This window comes from Bos javanicus, chromosome 22 (assembly GCF_032452875.1).
Source record: "Bos javanicus breed banteng chromosome 22, ARS-OSU_banteng_1.0, whole genome shotgun sequence".
NCBI lineage: Eukaryota > Metazoa > Chordata > Mammalia > Artiodactyla > Bovidae > Bos > Bos javanicus.
The window spans coordinates 1,587,740-1,610,774 of NC_083889.1; the positions used below are offsets into that span (position 1 = coordinate 1,587,740).

Consider the following 23,035-nt stretch of genomic DNA (forward strand, 5'->3'; position numbering starts at 1 on the left):
GACTGGAAAAGGTCAGTTTTCATTCCAATCCCAAAGAAAGGCAATGCCAAAGAGTGCTCAAACTGCTGCACAATTGCACTCATCTCACACGCTAGTAAAGTAATGCTCAAATTCTCCAAGCTAGGCTTCAGCAATACGTGAACTGTGAACTTCCAGATGTTCAAGCTGGTTTTAAAAAAGGCAGAGGAACCAGAGATTAAATTGCGAACATCTGCTGGATCATAGAAAAAGCAAGAGAGTTCCAGGAAACATCTATTTCTGTTTTATTGACTATGCCAAAGCCTTTGACTGTGTGGATCACAATAAACTGTGGAAAATTCTGAAAGAGATGGGAATACCAGACCAGCTGACCTGCCTCTTGAGAAACCTGTATGTGTCAGGAAGCAACAGTTAGAACTGGACATGGAACAACAGTCTGGGTCCAAATAGGAAAAGGAGTACATCAAGGCTGTATATTGTCACCCTGCTTATTTAACTTACATTCAGAGTACATCATGAGAAACGCTGGGCTAGAGGAACCACAAGCTGGAATCAAGATTGCCGGGAGAAATATCAATAACCTCAGATATGCAGATGACACCACCCTTATGGCAGAAAGTGAAGAGGAACTAAAAAGCCTCTTGATGAAAGTGAAAGAGGAGAATGAAAAAGTTGGCTTAAAGCTCAACATTCAGAAAACTAAGATCATGGCATCCGGTCCCATCACTTCATGGCAAATAGATGGGGAAATAGTGGGAACAGTGGCTGACTTTATTTTTCTGGGCTCCAAAATCACTGCCAATGGTGATTGCAGCCAGGAAATTAAGACGCTTAATCCTTGGAAGGAAAGCTATAACCAACCTAGACAGCATATTAAAAAGCAGAGAAATTACTTTGTAAATAAAGGTCCACCTAGTCAGTTTTTCCAGTAGTCATGTCTGGAAGTGAGAGTTGGACTATAAAGAAACCTGAGCGCCAAAGAATTGATGCTTTTGAGCTATGATGTTGGAGAAGACTCTTGAGAGTCCCTCTCACTGCAAGGAGATCCAACCAGTCCATCCTAAAGGAGATCAGTCCTGGGTGTTCATTGGAAGGACTGATGTTGAAGCTGAAACTCCAATACTTTGACCACCTGATGCAAAGAGCTGACTCATTGGAAAAGACCCTGATGCTGGAAAAGATTGAGGGCAGGAGGAGAAGGGGATGACAGAGGATGAGATGGTTGGATGGCAACAGCGACTCCGTGGGTTTGGGTAGACTCCAGGAGTTGGTGATGGACAGGGAGGCCTGGCGTGCTGCGGTTCACGGGGTCGCAAAGAGTTGGACACGACTGAGTGACTGAACTGACTGGTACTTGTATCACAAAAAATAGCCTTTAAAACAAAGTTTAGAAAGAAAAAGAAAGAATAGCATATAATGATAAGGGGATCAATAACAGAAGATATGACACTTATTAAGATTATGCACCTAATATCAGAGTAGATACATATATCGAAACTAGCAGCCATAAAGGGAGACGTTGACAGGAATACAGTAATAGTAGAGGTCTTTAACACCTACTGACATCAACGGACTGATCTTCTAGACAGAAAGTCCATACGGCAACAGAGGTCCTACACTACAAAAGACCAGTTGGAGTTAACTGTATCTACAGGATACCGCAGCCCCCAAAGCCCAGAGTATACCACATTCTTTTCAAGCATGTATGGAACATTCTCTAGAATAGACCAAATACTATGCCACAAAGCAAACCTCAACAAATTCAAGAGGATAAAAATTTCAAGCATTTTTTCTGACCACAACAGCATGAGACTAGAAATCAGCTGCAGAAAGATGAGGGGAAAATGAACGCATGGAGACTAAACAAGCTGCCACTAAAAAACCAAAGGGCCAATGATGCCATCAAACAAGAGATCATACACTATGTCAAGAGAAGTGACAATTAAACATAATTTTATAAAATCTATGGAATGCAGGAAAATCACTAAGAGAAAAATAATACAGGTTTTTTTCAAAAAGCAACAAAAATTTCAAATAAACAACCTAACCCACCACCTACAAGAATTAGAGAAAGAAAAACAAACAAAACCCAAGGAAACAGTAAAGATCATAAAGTCGCCGTTGTGTCCAACTCTTTGCAACCCCACAGACTGTACAGTCCATGGAATTCTCCAGGCCAGAATACTGCAGTGGGTAGGCTTTCCCTTCTCCAGGGGATCTTCCCAACCCAGGGATTGAATCCAGGTCTCCCACACTGCACATGGATTCTTTACCAGCTGAGCCACAAGGGAAGCAAGATCAGAAAGAAATAAACAAAATAGAAAAAAAAAAAAAAAAGGCAATAGAAAAGATTAATAGAAATGTGCTGAGCAGGGCCCTGTGGGACTCCAGGGCAGGGAGGCCTTTTTAATCCCCCATCCCTTGTAGGCAACACTCCAGACTTCATGACCTTTTCTGAGTTCCAAAGGGCAGAACAGTTGCTAATCAAAGGAGAATTAGCAACGAAACCACCTGAGGCAAGATTAAAGGGACCAGAGAGGCTCTTAGGTGGTCCAGTCTCTTAATCTTAATGAGCCTGTCTCGTATCTAATATATAATACAAATGAATATTTATGCCAAACAGACTCACAGATGTAGAAAACAAACAACTGATTACCATAGGGGTGAGGGAAGAATGGAGGGATAACTTAAGAATGTGGGATTAAGAGATACAAACTACTATATATATAATAGATAAGAAACAAGGATATATTGCACATTGTAGGATAATAGAGCCATTATCTTGTAATAACTTTTAACACAAGTTACTGCGCTGTATATCTGAAACTAACACAATATTGTAAATCAACTATACTTCAGAAAAAAGATATTTTAAGAAAAAAATATATATATATGCTAGTGGGCATATATGAAATACACCTCCCTGGTAATGCTGAGTTGCTTTCAGCTTTGCTGCCCCTTTATATGATTCTAAATTTCTCCTTAAGAAATTTCAGGGAATCTTTAAAAATAACCATCACACATTCACTCACTCATTCAAAAATATTTACTAAGGGCTCACAGTGTGTAGGCACTGTGCTAGACATTGGAGATGGAATACTGAAAAGAAACCGTCCCTACAGTCTTAGAAGTTACAAGACTGCACAGGCATAGCAGAAAAACTGTTAATTTCTCTGGAAATTATATCACAGATCATAAGAAAACCCAGTCATCTGAAATTACACCAGAGCAAAAAACTCTTAATGACAACTTTTAACTATAAAAGTGTTGGGTCCACAAACATGAACAATGGACAGAAGATTAGGCAGAGTCTGAGGGATCCACCTGATGCAAAGAGCTGACTCATTTGAAAAGACCCTGATGTTGGCAAAGATTGAAGGCAGGAGGAGAAGGGGACGACAGAGGATGAGATGGTTGGATGGCATCACTGACTCAATGGACATGAGTTTGGATAAACTCCGGGAGTTGGTGATGGACAGGGAGGCCTGCTGTGCTGCGGTTCATGGGGTCGCAAAGAGTCGGACACAACTGAGCGACTGAATTGAACTGAACTGAGGGAAGTCTGCCTCTAGATTGAACCAGACTGAATGTTTATGTCTAATGGAACATTATGGCTTCAGAAGGTGGTTTCCTATGACAGTACAAGCTGGAAACTAGCCAGAGATGGCCCACAAAGAAAACATTTCATGTTGATGTATGGCAAAACCAATACAATATTGTAAAGTAATCAACCTCCAATTAAAATAAATAAATTTATATTAAAAAACAAAGAAAACATTCCAAAAGTGTTTTGTGGTGAAAAGGTTTATCATAATGAAGCTTGTGTCTTCTGAAAGTTTTGAAATGGGAATTTATCAATAACATTTCAGAGCGATAAAACAATTTCAGAGAAATGGAAGGTTTTTAAAAATTCTGAAAGGTCTTTTCAGCTCTCTTCAGATCTGGTGTATATTCATAAACCAAATTTTTCATGCAGAATTCATAAGCCAAAACAGAAATTGAAGCACTGAATATGAGTAATAGCCGACAACTTACACTTTACCTGACCACTACAGGTAAGGTGGCAATTGGAGGTATTACCTTTGTAATTTTTTAAATCAAGTTTTCACTGCTAAATGCAAGTGTGAGATAAATTATTTAGATGATTATTTTGTCAGAGGCATGCTGGTCATGAAGGAGATGGAGTCTAGAATTTTATACCTCATCAAATTATTTTAACTGTATCTCTGAACTGAGGAAATATTTTCACATGCATTGCAAGTGCATCACATCATTTAATTCAACTATGAAAAGTAGTCACTACAATTTAATGCTGATTGAAGAAATATTTGACCTTATGATGAAATGAGAAGCCTGGCTTACAACATTAAGATGATGCAACCACACCATCTAAGCTCACTAGCATTTTACATCTTGAAAGTGTCTTTCAGGCAGTGATGTCATAAACATACTCTGTGTGAACAAGTGACATTAGGTACGGATGCTTTCTCCTGCTCATTAAGGGCTTTTAGTTCACCGGTAATGTTAATGAAGTTGGTATCACTGCAGGAAGGTGGCATGGTGCTACCGTGGCTCTCCACTTGTACTCCAATAATAGCTAGGAACTACTAAGCCAGGGAATTTTAGAACTGTCATAGAAAAGGAATAGAATGATTTTACTGACAACAAGTTGCCAACATTTGTTGGAACATAGAAAAAGCAAGAGAATTCCAGGAAAAAAATCTATTTCTGCTTCATTCACTATGCTAAAGCCTTTGATTGTGTGAATCACAACAAACTGGAAAATTCTTAAAGAGATGTGAATACCAGACCACCTTACCTGCCTCCTGAGAAACCTGTATACAGGTCAGGAAGCAACATTGAGAACTGGACATGGAAAAATGGACTGGTTCCAAACTGAGAAAGGAGTCTGTCAAGGCTGGCTGTATACTGTCACCCTGCTTATTTAATTTATATACAGAGTGTGTGCGAGTGTGCATGTTCAGTCAGTTCAGTTGTCTTCAACTCTTTGCTACCCTACGGACTGCAGCTCACCAGGCTACTCTGTCCATGGGATTCTGCAGGCAGGAATACTGGAGTGGGTTGCCATGCCTTTCTCCAGGGGATCTTCTGGATCCCAGGTATCAAACTCACTTTTGCCTGTGTCTCCTTCATTGCAGGCAGATTCTTTACCCACTGAGCCACCTGGGAAGCCCTAAATAAAGAGTTGCTACTGTTGCTAAGTCGCTTCAGTCATGTCTGACTCTGTGCAACCCCACAGACAGCAGCCCATCAGGCTCCACTGTCCCTGGGATTCTCCAGGCAAGAACACTGGAGTAGGTTGCCATTTCCTTCTCCAGTGCATGAAAGTGAAAAGTGAAAGTGAAGTCGCTCAGTTGTGTCCGACTCTTAGCGACCTCATGGACTGCAGCCTATCAGGCTCCTCCGTCCACAGGATTTTCCAGGCAAGAGTAGTGGAGTGGGGTGCCATTGCCTTCTCCAAAATAAAGAGTATATCACGCAAAATGCCAGGCTGCATGAGTCACAAGTGTAATCAAGATTGCTGGGAGAAATATCAATAACCTCAAATACACAGATGACACCACTCCGGTGGCAGAAAGGAACTAAAAAGCCTCTTGATGAGGGTGAAAGAGGAAAGTAAAAGAGCTGGCTTAAAGCTCAACACTCTAAAAATGAAGATCATGGCATCCAGTCCCATCACTTCACAGCAAATAGATGGGGAAACAATGGAAACAGTGACAGATTTTATTTTCTTGGGCTCAAAAATTACTGCAGATGGTGACTAGAGCCATGAGATTAAGACGCTTACTCCTTGGATGAAAAGCTATGACAAATCTAGATAGACTATTAAAAAGCTGACATATCACTTTGCCAATATAGGTCCGGATAGTCAAAGCTATGGTTTTTCCAGTAGTCATGTATGGATGTGAGAGTTACACCATAAAGAATGCTAAGAATTGATACTTTTGAATTGTGGTGCTGGAGAAGACTCTTGAGAGTCCCTTGGACAGCAAGGAGATCAAACTTGTCAATCCTAAAGGAATTCAATATTCATTGGAAGGATTGATGCTGAAGTTGAAGCTCTAGTCCTTTGGCTACCTGATGCAAAGAGGTGACTCATTGGAAAAGACCCTGATGCTGGGAAAGCTTGAGGGCAGGAGAGAAAGTGGTGACAGAAGATGAGATGGTTGGATGGCATCATCAACTCAATGGACATGATGAGTTTAAGCAAACTCTGGGAGATAGTGAAGGACAGGAAAGCCTGGAGTGCTGCAGACCATGTGATCACAAAGAGTGGGACACAGCTGAGCGACTGAGCAACAACAACTGACAAATTGTTCTGGTGAGACTGCTTGATTGTGACATCAGCTACTAGGCCAGGTTAACAGCAGCAAGCAGTGATCAATAGTATTTAATCAATTTAAGTGAAACTAGATCTGGATTATTAGAAACTGGATTATGAAAAAGTAGCGGGAGTCTCTATCCTCTATAGCTTTAAGTCAAAATAATCAAGACTTTTGCTATATGGAGGCAACATTCCTAGGTCCTGAGATCACACAAGTTCTTTCCAGTCACGTGTATGATACTGGATGGTCACAAACATTTCCAATCATCTCTATACACAAAGACTAGAATCAGGCACACATCCTTGAATACAATTATGCATACACTGATTCATCAAAGAGGCTGTGAACCACAGGTATCTCTGATACTGCAAACATTCAATGTCTGAAACTAGCCTGCCAACTGTACTCTGTTGCCTTGGCAACAGAATATACATGTACATGGAAAAATTTTATTGCCTAAGCAGCAGGATCTTTAAAAAGGGTTTAAGCTGTTGACTATGGCAAAGGCTGTAGGTTCAAGCCAGGAGGTGAGGTTTTAGTCCAATTATAGACAGAGATACAGAATTTGTGCTAAGATAACAGTCATTCATTTATTAACTGACAAGTATTTGTGGACTGGTACCTATGTGCAATAAACTGTGCCCTGGGGAATGCAAAGATGGACTAGGCATAGCCTGGTATGTGCCAGCACAAAGTAATAAATATTAATTCATTAATCAATGAATTTTGTAGAAGGTCATAATTCAATGACCATAGTTCACTAGTACTTGACTGTATGGACAAAGAGACTGAAACGCCTGTGTATATTACCAAGGTATACAGGACAATTTATTTGTAAACTGAAATAAAATATTATGACTTGAATTAGAACCACCAGTAAATATATCAACTAAGTAAGGCTATAAAATCCAGACAGATGCTGGTATAGGCCAAGCCCTATATCACACAAAGTAATGTGTGAATTATACCTCACTGAAGCTTTTAAAACAAAATAATTTCTTACGTTCTCATTCAAGAAAAATTATTCAAATAGACCATCACAAGACTGTGCATTCACTTAAACCAATATATAAAAATAAACCATTAAGGTAATTTGAATTTGCCTTTCGTGACTTACCAAGTAGAACTTATATGTAAGCCAGAATCTTATGGTTCTGTATCTTCAGAACAGCTAACTAGCGAGCCCTTGAGAGAGAATGAGTGATTGCAGCTAAAGCAACTACTTGGTGACCACTCAGATTAGCAACTATCTGGAGGAGTATCCCAAGTGACACTCTTTATTTATGACTCTCTGATTACATGCAAAGAGCAAAGATGTAAAATCAAATCTCTATTCTAGTAAACCAAAGGCATAACTAAAAGCAAATTATTTTAAGTGAATATACTTGTAGTTTGCTGGGAAATGTGTATCAACAAGAGATTCCCCATGGGCTCCCTTAATAATATGAAAAATGCCATGCTGACATTGCCAGGTCTTCTAGGGGTCCAGAAGAGCCTTAGCCAGGTGACATCTTGGTGGGGGAGATTTAGAATCTGGAGACCTGGTCATGGAGATCTGGAGACTGACCTCTGCTGCAAATGACTGAAAGACTGCATTTCCAGAGCCAAGAAATGGGACACTCTCCACTGACCCAGTGTCTCAGCTCTGAGTTTGGCTTTTAGGATTTTTGTTGATTTGGGGAGGGAGAGCTGAAATATGGGAGGAGTTTGGCAAGGAAAAGAACCAAATGAACTACTTTCTGGCTTCAAGTGACTTCTGCTAAAGAGAGCATAAAAAGACCATTGACTTCTAGGAGTTGGAGACTCTGGAGACTCTGGAGACTCTTGCCATTAATTACATTCCTGAAAAATGTATCATCTGAGTACAGCTTGGGTCACAACACCAGGGTGCCTTTCATTGATAATATCATGTTTCCTTTCACTAGCCTTGAGAATTCTTCTCTGAGGAGGCAGGAGCTGCCCTTCCTAGTTTCCTTTGCTGATGTATTATCCATTTGCTTGGCCCAACTGCTCATGAAAGTCTGTGTCAAGTTACTGGGGAGGTATCAATGATTTTTAGCAGGCAATTAGCTTCAACTTAGCCCTTGATATCTGAGATGACCAGAGTTGAGAGTTTATGCTTAAGCTTTCTCTGTGTACCATGGAGCCAGGTCCAAGTCTGAATTCTAAACTCTGAACACCATGCTCAAATCAAGCACGTACCTCTCTGTGACTCTTTCTCATTGGGACCCTTTTTCTAGGAGCCAGAAAGGAGCTTCTGGGGGAGCTGCCCAGGGTCTCGTTTCAACTGTCTTACTAATTAACACATGGCACAAAACAGCCAAAAATATCTGCAGGCTTGATTTTAAATTGATTTTTATTATATTTTGTAACTCTGCTATCTTATTTTAGATTCTAACTTTTCATTTAGCTTTTAAACACTTTGCAGAGGGGGTTTATGGTTAATATTAATAAACCAAGAAACTCAGGATAACTCTAAACAAATTAGATTGCAAATAACTTTCACCTTATTTAATGCTTTTCAAAGAATTATAAATATATTTTAGAGTTACCTCCCTTTAATTCATAGAATTAAAGGGAATGCCTGGAAGGAAGTAAAAAAAAAGTCATTAATTTTCTCTTCTCTTATTTGGCATTAATCACAGGCTGTCTTTTGTCATTTATTTCCTTCTCAAGTCTACTTTTGTGCCCCCTCCACCATGAGTTCCTTGAGAGAAGAGTGAAGTGAAGTGACGTGGAAGTAGCTCAGTCATATCTGACTCCTTGCAACCCCATGGACTGTCCAGTCCATGGAATTCTCCAGGCCAGAATACTGGAGTGGGTAGTGTTTCCCTTCTCCCGGGGATCTTTCCAATCCAGGGACAGAACCCAGGTCTCCTGCATTGCAGGCAGATTCTTTACCAGCTGAGCCACCAGGGAAGCCCTTGAGAGAAGAAAGTAAAAGTGAAAGTGAAGTCGCTTAGTCGTGTCCAACTCTTTGCAACCCCATGGACCGTAGCCTACCAGGCTCCTCCGTCCATGGGATTCTCCAGGCAAGAATACTGGAGTGGGCTGCCATTTCCTTCCCCAGGGGATCTTCCCAACCCAGGGGTCGAACCCAGGTCTCCCACATTGGAGGCAGATGCTTTAACCTCTGAGCCACCAGGGAAGTTTCTCTTGAGAGAAGAGGGTTTGCCTTAAATCAGCTTGTGACCCCCAATGGCATGTCATACAATCCATACATGGCACAGTCTTGCACATGTTATTTTAGTTCAGACCCTAGTCACCTGTTTACTTATGACCACTTCTGCTAATTCAACCTCAAGGTCTGGGCCATCTTCTGCTTTCCACCTATTAACTTGGTCATTAACCCCAAGTTAAAGCCCACTCTGCAATATCCCACTTTAAATGAGATTCCAATTGGACTGCTTCTTTCTGTTGATTCTAGTTTATGCAATTTGATGTAAATATGTAGATAATAACTAGTTTTAAAAAAGCATTTCAAAAAACAAACAAATAAAAAGTATTTCAAGCTCTAATACATATGTTTCCTTTGTTTTTGAAGAGCTACACTTCAACTGATAATTTTTCTACGAATCCTTTCAGGAAAAATGACTATATTTATTTGGCAATGCTGAGATTCCTAAAAACAGTTGTTTGAAAATTTCCATCCCAAAATAATATTCTCTTAATTGGGGAAGACACCAATATGTGATCATTTATTTTTGTACTAAAATACTTGTTTTGCATCTTTTCTATATATTTATGCAACTTTGTATCACTGAGTAAAGTGTCCAATAAAAAAGAAAAAGACTTTTGATGATGTATTTTATAATATAAGTCATCAGTTCAGTTCAGTCGCTCAGTTGTGTCCAACTCTTTGTGACTCCGTGGACTGCAGGCATCCCTATCCATCACCAACTCCTGGAGATTGCTCAATTTCATGTCTATCAAGTTGGTGATGCCATCCAACCATCTCATCCTCTGTCATCCCCTTATCCTCCTGCCTTCAATCTTGCCCAGCATGAGGGCCTTTTCCAATGAGTCAGTTCTTCACGTCAGGTGGCCAAAGTATTGGAGCTTCAGTTTCAACTTCAGCATCAGTCATTCCAATGAATATTCAGGACTGATCTCCTTTAGGATGGACTCCCTTGAAGTCCAAGGGAGTCTCAAGAGTCTTCTCCAATACCACAGCTCAAAAGCATCATTTCTTCGGTGCTCAGCTTTATGGTCCAATTCTCACATCCATACATGACTACTGAGAAAAACTATAGCTTTGACTAGACAGACCTCTGTTGGCAAAGTAATGTCTCTGCTTTTTAATATGCTGTCTAGGTTGGTCATAACTTTTCTTCCAAGGAGCAAGTGTCTTTTAATTTCATGGCTGCAATCACCATCTTCAGTGATTTTGGAGCCCAAGAAAATAAAGTCTGTCAGTGTTTCCATTGTTTCCCCATCTATTTGCTATGAAGTGATGGGACTGTGTTACTAGCAACACCAGAAAAGACTTAGGAAATAAATAGACTTTAGCTTAACCTTCTTGACCCTCACTTGGAAAAGATAAACTTATCAGTGATGTTGTATCTTTGACTAAACAATGTGGCCCATGAGGGACCTGGAGGGGCTGCCAGTGAGGTGGCTCAGCCCCTCCCACAGCAGGGAATCAGGCCAAGAGCAAATAGGCTGGAGGCTCATTCAGGCCTGCATTAGAGCCTTGGCAATCTTCCAGGAGTGCCTACTCCACAGACTTCAGGGGCTGACCTGGCTTCTGTCCCTTCATAGGTTCGTTCTGTGCATTTCATAATTATGTGAGTCCTTGAAAGCTTTCTAATGAATATAAGTCAGCCCAAGTCGTCTTTTATTTCCTGTGCCCACAAAGGCTGCCTGGTAAAGCACAGCCACTCACACATGACCTGGCCGGCACTTCCTAGACCCAGCACTGTCGACAGCCCCTGCCTGTCCCTGCTCAGCTCCCTGCCATCTCGATACCAGTTCGCCCCAGCTGATCACATTCTTTTGACTAAAAGATCCTCCACAGTGAGCTGGAACATCATCTAATAAGCAGAAACTACCAAGTATATCCCTCTCCTCTGCCACTCCAGCTTGAATTTATCTTTGCCTCTCTTTCTTCAGACACACATAAAAGCTGCCTTTTCCTCTTTTCCAGGGCTGTCCTCAGGTCCATGCCACTCTGAGACTGGGAACCAGCTACAATTTCCCCTCTCCATCAGCTGCTCCTCCTCAGTCCACTCATCTTCAGCCACGCTGATTCTAGAAGGCCCTTTCCCATCAAACATTCCCATCACCTCACTGTCAGCTCACTACTTTCTTCAGTTTCTCTCTGTCTCTGCTTCTGTAACCTCTGAAACCACCACAGTCAGGCTTCTGCTCCCACCAGCCTCACCCAAGGTCACTGAACTCTTCTCATGAAGGTTACCAGGAACTTACAAAAAGCCATATCAAAGAGCTTCATTTCAGTTCTTAGCCCAAGAGACAAATATTGCAGAAAGTGCTAGTCATTACAAAATAATGATTTCTTTTTTTAAAATGGAATTCCCCAAATATGCTCATTCTCCCCTGTAGCTAGATTCTCCCCAGCTCACTGATCTGTGAGCAGAAGGGAAGAACACAACATCTGGGTCACATCCATAAAAGGAAGGATGTGTCTCTGCATCCCTTCCCCCTCCTGCTGGCTGAGACTTGGGTGTGACGTGGTCTACACCTGCTACATGTGCCATAGGCATCTATACCCCAGGGATGTAGAAAAATAAGGGATAGGGAGCCACAGCCCCAGATAATCTCATGAAGCCCCACAACCCTGGGCCACCCCTGAGCTCAGGGAGACTAACTGAGTGGCTGAGGATTGCAAAGCCAGACCGAAATCCACGTCCAAGGTTAATGCTCTTCCCAGCATGGTCCTTGGTGAAATGCAAACAGTTCTGGGAGAGTGGGCTCCCACTGTCTCTGGTACCACATGCCCGTGGTAACTTCTGCTATTGGGTATCAATTTAGCCACCAAAACAGCTCTGCAGAGTCTAAAAATGTTTCTAGGAACTCAGTGTCTACATACCTAGTTTGGGATTGTCTTTCTCCTCCTGAAGCACTAAAACTTCTTTTTAAAGTGCCTGAAACAAGAAAATAAAAATAACTTCACATTTTCTTGCTGCAAATCATTTATTTATTCACTCATTTGCCTGTTTTAAAGTATCTAACAAATTGTACCTACTATAAAGACTGTCTTCATTTATGATACTATCAGCTAAAATATAACGTTGCAAATTACTGTTTATTAACAGGTTTGCTTAAGGGTCCTTTCTCAACAAAAAAGTGCTAAACAAAGAAACTCCATTATTAATTGCTAACAAAGCACATAAAACATCTGTATCATCATCATCCTAAATCCCTTGCCAAGAGAGCTAGAGTAACCACATGCAAGTGTAAGGGTCCAGCTTTTCCTTCCTCACTTTCCCACTGACCCTCCCCATCCTTGTTACTGGGGATACACAATATCCCATCATCTCAAAATTCACCTCAGTTAGTAATTAACTGCTTCTAGAATCTGTCACATATGTTTAAATGCACAAATATCTTTGCTACATAATATTCACGTTTTCTCAATCACAAATCAAGACATTTTATTTAGCAGACAGGACAGGAATTTATATGGAAAACAGAACAGAGTGTTGGAATTTGATATTGCCCCAGAAAATGTGGAACGTCTATAATCCACTTTGATGGACCATTTAATTTTGAAAAGAATCAAGTATGAAGCAAAATCCTTAGAGTTCTACTCTGATCCTTAGAGACACTATTTTAAACTATCTTTTATGCAATGTTCATAGTATAGTCTTTCAGAATGGATTATTTACAATTTATTTCAGAGTATTTCTATCTATCCTATTTAATATTCCATCAACTTACTCTTTTAAAGGAGTCAGGAAACTCAAACTGGGGCTCTGTGTCAACCTAGAGGGGTGGGATGGGGCGGGAGATGGAGGGAGGCTCAAAAGGGAGGGGATGTGTGTATACCTATGGCTGGTTCATGTTGAGGTTTGACAGAACACAGCCAAATTCTATAAAGCAATTATCCTTCAATAAAAAATTAATTAATTTTAAAAAAGTTATTCTTTTCTGTCAATTTTCTATTTTAACTGGTGTTTTATTTCAATTTCAGATTTGTTTAGTGACTTGAATCCTATGTTTCTATAGAGAAGATTCTTTAAATTGTATCTAAATATATCTTTACTTTCCCATGCCCCAGTCTATTTTTTTTTTACTGTTTCAAATTAAGAGTAAATATTAACATATTTACTGAATATGCATGGTGTTTTTCATAATTCTAAATAATTATAACATTTATTTAACTTTAGTGTTTTAAGGAAAATATATCCCTTTATATTAATGTAAGTAAAACTGTACAAAACTTAGTCTACAGCAAGACTAATTTCTTCTCCGGGTTTCTAACCTCTGATCAACAGACTCACAAAAGGTCACTTCCATTACTCCTGTAGTTAGTTAGTATGCTTCCAAGTAAGTTATCTCCACTCCCCAGTTAGAATCTGTATTTGCTGGAAGAAACAATTAAACTGTTCGTTTGACAGGAGGCAATGGAAAGCCACAGCGCCAGGGGCCCTCTGCGCTCCGTCAGAGTGACACACCTGCCCTAATTAGCACAGCACCTGGAAAATGACCCGTTCATTATGTAGGCGATGACATCCGCTTACTCCCGAGTACAATTCCCAGACCTCTACCCGCCGGAAGTTGGCAAGAAAGCTTACTGAATGTCGATTCCTTCAAAGGGCTTGAGCTGGAGCTGCTAAAGTTATCCGAAATGTCCAATTCATCATCAAGCTCTGAATATAGATCTGCACATTAATAAAAATAAAAAGCAAATGAAACTTGAAACACAAAGGAATCAAGAGTGCATTCATGTTGTAACCTTTTCACTAGAAATACCTTTCTCAATATTTTCCAAATTGAAGTTATCATCTGATAAGAGTCCATCACAGGTCCGGTCTTCATCCTTACCACATGGTGCTCGGAAGCCTTCAGCAGGGAGGTCTGTGATTTCTGAAAGTTCACTTTTCAGGCTTCCTGCTCCACTGCTGCTGCTACTCAAGCTTGCCTTCTCAAAGGTTTCCTGAAAGAGAAAGTCAGTCTGTAATACCCGCTTCTTTCCTTCCTTCTGCAGGACTTAAAGTTCATTAGAATATATATTAAAATGACTAGAATATCATTATAAATATTTGTGTTGAAGTGGTATCAGTAGTTCTACCTAGGTAAATTTTATAGAATTCATTCAGTCCATAATGAACCCATACAAAACAAAGTGGGTTTGCTACCATTGGAAAACAAAGAATAGAAACGGCAAAATACTCAGGAGCAAAGGCCTGTGCAATCTGGTGAAAGAAAATATAGCACTAAGGAGTAAATTATGTAGAATAATTATGGAAATAAGAGGCCAAGGGAGAGGATTAGAAAGACCTTGAGCTAACATCCTCCCATGGGCACACCAAAATGGCAAGTACTTACAGAGCAACTACTGATGAGAAAAACTGAAATCTCATAGAAAATACCTTCTACAACTAAAGATATAAAGAAGAAACCACAATGAGACAGGATAGGTGGAGGCGCAGTAAGTCAAGACCATACCCCTGTGTGAGTGACCCACAAGCAGGAAATAATTGTAATTTAGAGATTTTCACCAAAGAGCAATGGGTCCATGCCCCAAACCAGGCTCCCCAGCCCAGGCATCATACACCAGGAAATGAGCCCCCAGAACATTTGCTTTTGAAGGTCAGCTGCACTCACTTTCAGGAGAATCAGAGGCTTTAGGACACAGAGATTCCACTATCATAGGACAAATGCAAAAATTCACACATTGAAGGACCCAGGGCAGAAGCAATAACTTGAAAGTAACCTGGCTTTTTTCATGAAGATGGCGCCAAAGGCGAAGAAGGAAGCCCCTGCTCCTCCTAAAGCTGAAGCCAAAGCAAAGGCTTTGAAGGCCAAGAAAGCAGTGTTGAAAGGTGTCCACAGCCACAAAAAAAGAAGATCCGGACGTCGCCCACCTTCCGGCGGCCCAAAACACTGCGGCTCAGGAGGCAGCCCAAATATCCTCGGAAGAGCACCCCTAGGAGAAACAAACTTGACCACTATGCCATCATTAAATTCCCCCTCACCACCGAGTCAGCCATGAAGAAAATAGAAGACAACAACACACTGGTATTCATTGTGGATGTCAAGGCCAACAAGCACCAAATTAAACAGGCTGTGAAGAAGCTCTATGACATTGATGTGGCTAAGGTCAATACTCTGATCAGGCCTGATGGAGAGAAGAAGGCATATGTTCGACTGGCTCCTGACTATGATGCTTTGGATGTTGCCAACAAAATTGGCATCATCTAAACTGAGTCCAGCTGGCTAATTCCAAATATAAAAGTTTTCACTATAAAAAAAAAAGAAAGAAAGAAAGTAACCTGGATCAGGCCTATCTGTTGATCTTGGAAAGTCTCCTAGAGGAGGAGGCTCAAGTAGAAGTCCCCTGGAGACATAGACACGGGTGGCAGCCATTTGGGGGAACTCAATCTAGTACTGCAAGCACCATTGTGGAATCCTCCCTCCAGCTTACCATCCACCAGAAACCAGTCCCACCCCAGTCCCTTCCCAGTACCAGTGCCCATCAGTTTGTAGGCACCAGTACTGGGCAGCCTCAGGTCAATCAGATAATCAAGAGAGGACATAGCCCCACTCACTAGAAGCCTGGCTTCCATAAGACCCCCTGAGCCCACAGCTACCACTGGATAAGGCCCTGACCACCAGCGAGCCCAGGAACCAGCCCCATACACCAGAGTGCAAGCACTGGACCAGGGGCCCTGAGGTCCTCCAGTCAGTGACCCTGTGATTTGGTCCCACCAACTAGTGGCAGACACCACCACTTCAACCACTGTAACCCTGCAGCCTGCCTTGTCAGGACTCAGCCAATCCATCAGCAGGCCTACATCAGCCCTAAGACCTTCTGGGCCTGGGCCCCATCCATCAGTAGATCAAAACCAATTCTGAGAAATCTTGAGCACTTCAGTCAGCTACCCTGGAATCCAGCCCCACTCACAGTGGGCCAGCAACAACTTTGGGAAACTTCAGAACCCACAGCCAGGTGCACCAGAAATCAGGCTTACCAATAGCAGACCAACACTAGATATGGGGATGCTGGCCCCACAACCCCCCACTCCAGAACACAGCTCCACCATCTGTGGGCCATCACTAGCCCAGGCACCTCCAGGGGCTCAACAGTCAGCTACACCATGATCTGGCTCCAACAACCAGTAGCTGACAACCTCTGCATATGTCAACCAACTAGACCACGGACCAGCCATACCTACAAGACCACTCACATAGTCTGCCACAAAAGAAGGACTCATACAGCTCACACAGGGGGCAACTCTGGAGCACATAGCTCTGTTGACAGAGAGGAGTGTGATGCTGGAATACATAGGATGTTTCCCACAAAAGGCCATTGCTCCAAAGTCAGGAAACATAACAAATCTACTAAATACATAGAAATAAAAACAGAAAATCAGGCAAAATGAGGTGACAGAGGAACATGCTCTCAGTGAAGAAATAATATTAAACCCCAAAAGAAGAATTAAATGAAGTTGAGAGAAGTAATCTAACCAATAGAGTTCAGGTAATGATTGATGGTGAAGATGGCCAGAGACGTTCAGAAAAGATTGGACAAACAGAGTGAGAAGTCAGAATTTTTAGCAGAGCTGGAAAATATAAAGAACAAAACAGACATGAAGAATACAATAACGGACAAGAAAAAAAAAAAAAGGAATCAACGGTAGATTGGATGGTACAGAGGAACAGATCAGCAAGCTGGAAGGCAGACTAGTGTAAATCACTGAAGCTGGAGAGAAAAAACAAAGAGTGAGGATAGTTTGAGAGGCATCTGTGATAACATCAAACACATTAATATTCACATTATAGAGTACAGGGGTCCCAGAAGAAGAAGAGAGAGAAAGAGGCAGAGAACATATTTGAAAAAGTCCCCAAACCTGGGAAAGGAAATAGGTATTCAGGTTCAGGAAGCACAGAGAGTCCCAGAGAGGACTGACCCAAAGAGGACCACAACAAGACACACTGTAATTAAAATGGCAAAAATTAAAGATAAAGAATGAATATTAAAAGCAATAAAAAGAAAAGGCAAGAAGTTACATACAAGGGAACTCTCATAAGGCCATCAGCTGGCTTTTTAGCAGAAACTGCAGGCCAGAAGGGTGTGGCATTATATAGTTAAAAGTGATGAAAGGGAAAACTTACAACCAAAAATATTCTACCTGGCAAAATTCTCATTCAGATTTGGTGGACATAAAGAGTTTTAGAGACAAGCAAAAGCTCAGAGTTCAGCACCACCAAAGCAGCTTCACAAGAAATGTTAAAGGAACTTCTCCAAGTAAAAGAAAAAAGGCCACAACTAAAAAAGGAAAAGACTCACTGGTAAAGACAAATAAACAGTAAAGGTAGTAAACTAACCATGAACACAGATAGTAGGATGATTAAGAACTAAGTAGGATGATTAAGAACTAAAGAGTCTCTTGAGGAAAGTGAAAGAAAAGAGTGAAAAAGTTTGCTTAAAACTCAACATTCAGAAAACTACGATCATGGCATCTGGTCCCATCACTTCATGGCAAATAGATGGGGAATCAGTGGAAACAGTGACAAACTTTATTTTCTTGGGCTCCAAAATCACTGCAGATGGTGACTGCAGCCATGAAATTAAAAGATGCTTACTCCTTGGAAGAAAAGTTATGATCAACCTAGACAGCATATTAAAAAGCAGAGACACTACTTTGTCAACAAAGGTCCATCTAGTCAAGGCTATGGTTTTTCCAGTGGTCATGTATGGATGTGAGAGTTGGACTATAAAGAAAGCTGAGCACTGAAGAATTGATGCTTTTGAACTGTGGTGTTGGACAAGACTCTTGAGAGTCCCTTGGACTGCAAGGAGAGCCAACCAGTCCATCCTAAAGGAAATCAGTCCTGAATATTCATTGGAAGGACTGATGTTGAAGCTTAAACTCCAATATTTTGGCCACCTGATGAGAAGAACTGACTTATTGGAAAAAACCCTGATGCCGGGAAAGACTGAAGGCAGGAGGAGAAGGGGATGACAGAGGATGAGAGACGGTTGGATGGCATCATGGACTCAATGGACATGAGTTTGAGTAAACTCCAGGAGTTGGTGATGGACAGGGAGACCTGGCATGCTGAAGTCCATGGAGTCAGAAAGAGTCGGACATGACTGAGCAACTGAACTGAACTGAAGAGATCCATCAATAATTACTTTAAATGTACATGGACTAAATGCTCTAATCAGAAGATACAGAGTGGCTGAATGGATGAAAAGGCAAAATACACATATATGCTGCTTACAAGACACTCACTATGCTGTCTACAAGACACTAACTGTGCTGCCTATGGGACTCTAACTTCAAGTGTAAAGATACACAAAGACAAAGTGAGCTGATGAAGAAGTTATTCCATGAAAAATGGAAGTGAAAAGAAAGCTGGAGTAGCAATACTTGTATTAGACAAAATAGAATTTAAAACAAAGACTGTAAAGAGACAAAGAAGGATTTTGAGGTCAATTAGAAGATATAACAACTGTAAATATGTATGTATCCAACATAAACACCTAAATACACAAAGCAAATATTAACAACATAACTAAAGAACTTGATAGTAAAAGAATAATAGCAGGTGATTTTAACACTCTACTTACATCAATGGAGAGATCATCCAGGCATAAAGCCAATAAGGAAACATTGGCCTTAAATGATATAACAGACCATGGGATTTTCCAGGCAAGAGTACTGGAGTGGGTTGCCATTGCCTTCTCTGACAATAGACCATAAAGACTTAATAGATATACACAAAACACTCTACCCCAAAGCAGAAAATTACACATTCCTTTCAAGTGTGCAAAGAACATTCTCAAGGATGGATCTCTTATAAGGATACAAAATATGTCTGAGTAAATTTAAGAACAATGAAATCATAGCAAGGGTATTTTCTGACCATAACACTAGGAGATTAGAATCAACTATAAGGAAAAGAAACTGTCAGAACACAAACGAATAAAGGCTAAACAGCATGTTACTAAACAACCAATGGATTACTGAAAAAAATCAAATAGGAAATCAAAAAATATTTGTAGACAAATGAAAATGAAACACAACTCAAAGTCTATGGGATACAAGAAAAGTACTTTGAAGGCTGAAATTTATGGTTAAACAAGCCTACCAGATGGTGACTATAGCCATGAAATTAAAAGACGCTTGCTCCTTGCAAGGAAAGTTATGATCAACCTAGACAGCATATTAAAAAGCAGAGACATTACTTCGCCGACAAAGGTCCATCTAGTCAAAGCTACAGTTTTTCCAGTAGTCATGTATGGATGTGAGAGTTGGACTATAAAGAAAACTGAGCACCAAAGAATTGATGCTTTTGAACTGTAGTATTGGAGAAGACTCTTGAGAGTCCCTTAGACTGCAAGGAGATCCAGCCAGTCCATCCTAAAGGAAATCAGTCATGAATATTCATCGGAAGGACTGATGCTGAAGCTCCAATACTTTGGCCACCTGATTCGAAGAACTGACTCATTGGAAAAGGTTCTGCTGCTGGGAAAGATTGAAGGCAGGAGGAGAAGGGGATGACAGAGGATGAGATGGTTGGATGGCATCACGGACTCAGTGGACATGAGTTTGAGTAAGCTCCTGGAGTTGGTGATGGACAAAGTAGCCTAGAGTCTTCCATAGGGTCGCAAAGAGTCAGACATGACTGAGCAACAAATTGAAGCCTAACTTAGGAAACAAAAATAAAATCTCAAAAAAACAACAACAAACTTAACCCTACGCCTAGAGGAATTTGAAAAGGAAAAATAAGAAAAAAGTTAGTAGAAGGAAAGAAAACATAAAGATCAAAGCTGAAATAAATGAAATAGAGACCAAAAAAGAAAACAATTTAAAAGTCAGTCTATTTCACTTCCAGTGATCGGTCTGTTCAAATTATCCATTTCTTCTTGATTCAGTTTTGACAGGCCGTATCTAAAAACTTATCTATTTCTTCTGGATTGTCCAATTTGTTGGCATATAATTGTTCATCACATTGTTTCTTTCTGTCAATTTTTTCTGTATTTCTGTAGAATTGGTTGTTACTTCTTTACTTTCATTTCTTTTTTTTTTTTTTTTGAGGGGGGTGGGGGGTCCACTGTCTTTTCTTCTTGGTGAGCTCTTCAGTTTGTTAATGTGGTGTTTCACAGTGATTGATTTGTGGATATTGAACCATTTCTGCATCCTGGAAATGAATCCCACTTGATGAAGATATATGATACGTTGAATGCATTGTTGAATATGATTTGCTAATATTTTGTTGAGGATTTTAGCATTTATGTTTATCAGTGATATTGGTAAGTAATCTTTTTAATTATATCTTTGTCTGGCTTTGGTATTAGTGTGATACTGGCCTTAAAGAATGTGTTTAGAAGCGTTTCTTCCTCTGAAATTTTTTTGAATAGTTTGTGAAAGATAGGTGTTAAACTTTTTTAAAAAAATGGTAGAGTTCACCTGTGAAGCATCCAGACCTGGACTTTTTGCTTGTTGGACTTTTTATTACTATTTTCATTTCATTGCTGGTAATTGGTCTATTAATATTTCTGCTTTTTCCTGATTCATTCTTGGGAGTTTCTGCATTCCTTGGAATTTGTCCATTTTTTCTTCATTGTCCACTATATTGGCTTATAGTTGTTTATAGAAATATCTTATGATTGTATTTCTGTGGTGTTTGTCTGTTTCATTTCTGATTTTGGCACTCTGCCCATGCTCTGCAACAAGAGAAGCTGCCACAGTGAGATACCTATGCACTGCGACTAGAAAGTAAACCCTACTTGCTACAACTAGAGAAAGCCCTGTGCAGCAACAAAGAGCCTATGCACTGTAACAAAATCTCAGTGCCGCCAAAAAGAAATACATTAATTAAAAATTTTTAAAAGATTGAAAAGAAGGGGACACTCACAAGGTTACTCTATGAAGTCACTTTAACACTGATAATAAAAACAGACACTGCCAAAAAAAAGAAAATTATAGGCCAATATCTTTGATTAATATAAATGCAAAAATCCTCAACAAAATATTAGCAAAGCAAATACAACAACACATAAACATCCCTTTTCATACACCATGATCAAGCTGGATTCACCCCAGGGTCTCAAAGATGGTTCCACATACGCAAATCATCAATGTGGTACACCATATCAACAAAAGAAAATTTTTGAAATTTTCTTTTGAAATTGAAAAAAAAAACATGATCATTTCAATGTGCATGCATGTTAAGTAGTTTAGTCATCTCCAACTCTTTGCGATGCTATGGACTGTAGCCCACCAAGCTCCTCTGTCCATGGGATTTCCCAGGCAAGAATACTGGAGTGGGTTGCCATGTCCTCCTCTAGGGGATCTTCCAGACCCAGGGATCAAACCCACGTCTCTTGTGTCTCCTGCATTGGCAGCGAGTTCTTTACCACTAGCACCATCTGGGAAGCCCCATAGATGCAGTAAAAACCTTTGATAAACATCACTCACTATCAGAGAAATGCAAAGCAAAACTACAGTGAAGTACCATCTCATGCCAGTCAGAATGGCTGCTATCAAAAAGTCTACAAACAATAAATGCTGGAGAGGGTGTGAAGAAAAGGGAACCCTCTTACACTGTTGGTGGGAATGCAAATTAGTACAGTCACTATGGAGAACAGTGTGGAAATTCCTTAAAAAACTGGAAATAGAACTGCCTTATGACCCAGCAATCCCACTGTTGGGCATACACACTGAGGAAACCAGAAGGGAAAGAGACACGTGTACCCCAGTGTTCATCACAGCACTGTTTATAATAGCCAGGACATGGAAGCAACCTAGATGTTCATCAACAGATGAATGGATAAGAAAGCTGTGGTACATATATACAATGGAACATTACTCAGCCATTAAAAAGAATGCATTTGAATCAGTTCTAATGAGGTAGATGAAACTGGAGCCTATTATAGAGTAAAGTAAGCCAGAAAGAAAAACACCAATACAGAATATTAATACATATATATGAAAGTTATAAAGATGGTAACAATGACCCTATATGCAAGACAGCAAAAGAGACAGATGTATAGAACAGTCTTTTGGACTCTGTGGGAGAAGGCAAGGGTGGGATGATTTGAGAGAATAGCATTGAAACATGTATATTATCATATGTGAAATAGATCACCAGTCCAGGTTTGATGCATGAGACAGGGTGCTCAAGGCTGGTGCACTGGGATAACCCTGAGGGATAGGATGGGGAGGGAGGTGGGAGGGGGGTTCAGGATGGGGAACACATGTACACCCATGGCTGATTCATGTCAATGTATGGCAAAAACCACTACAATGTTGTAACGTAGCCTCTAATTAAATAAATTAATTGATTTTTTAAAACAAACAAAAAAAACCTTTGATAAAATTCAACATCCATTCATGAAAAATAGTTTGACCAAAGTGGATATAGAGGTAAAAATCAGTTCCATTCAGTCACTAAGTCGTATCCGACTCTTTGCAGCCCCATGGACTGCAGCATGCCAGGCTTCCCTGTCCATCACCAACTCCCAGAGCTGTCTCAAACTCATGTCCTCACTCAATAGAAGTAACATAATT

The 23,035-nt window shown here is 40.4% G+C and overlaps 1 protein-coding gene and 1 pseudogene across 4 annotated transcripts in view; one reads left to right on the plus strand and one right to left on the minus strand.

Moving 5' to 3' along the window:
- Positions 1 to 23,035, minus strand: part of NEK10 (NIMA related kinase 10) — a 267,365-nt gene that overhangs the window by 67,357 nt on the left and 176,973 nt on the right. For all 4 annotated transcript variants that reach the window (XM_061395695.1, XM_061395694.1, XM_061395692.1 and 1 more), the window contains 3 exons: positions 14,262 to 14,445; positions 14,084 to 14,170; positions 12,376 to 12,430 (listed from right to left, as the gene is read on the minus strand). In XM_061395695.1, coding sequence (XP_061251679.1) covers positions 12,376 to 12,430; positions 14,084 to 14,170; positions 14,262 to 14,445 — 326 coding nt within the window. The remainder of the gene's footprint in view (positions 1 to 12,375; positions 12,431 to 14,083; positions 14,171 to 14,261; positions 14,446 to 23,035) is intronic.
- On the plus strand, positions 15,233 to 15,786 carry LOC133234929 (large ribosomal subunit protein uL23-like; annotated as a pseudogene).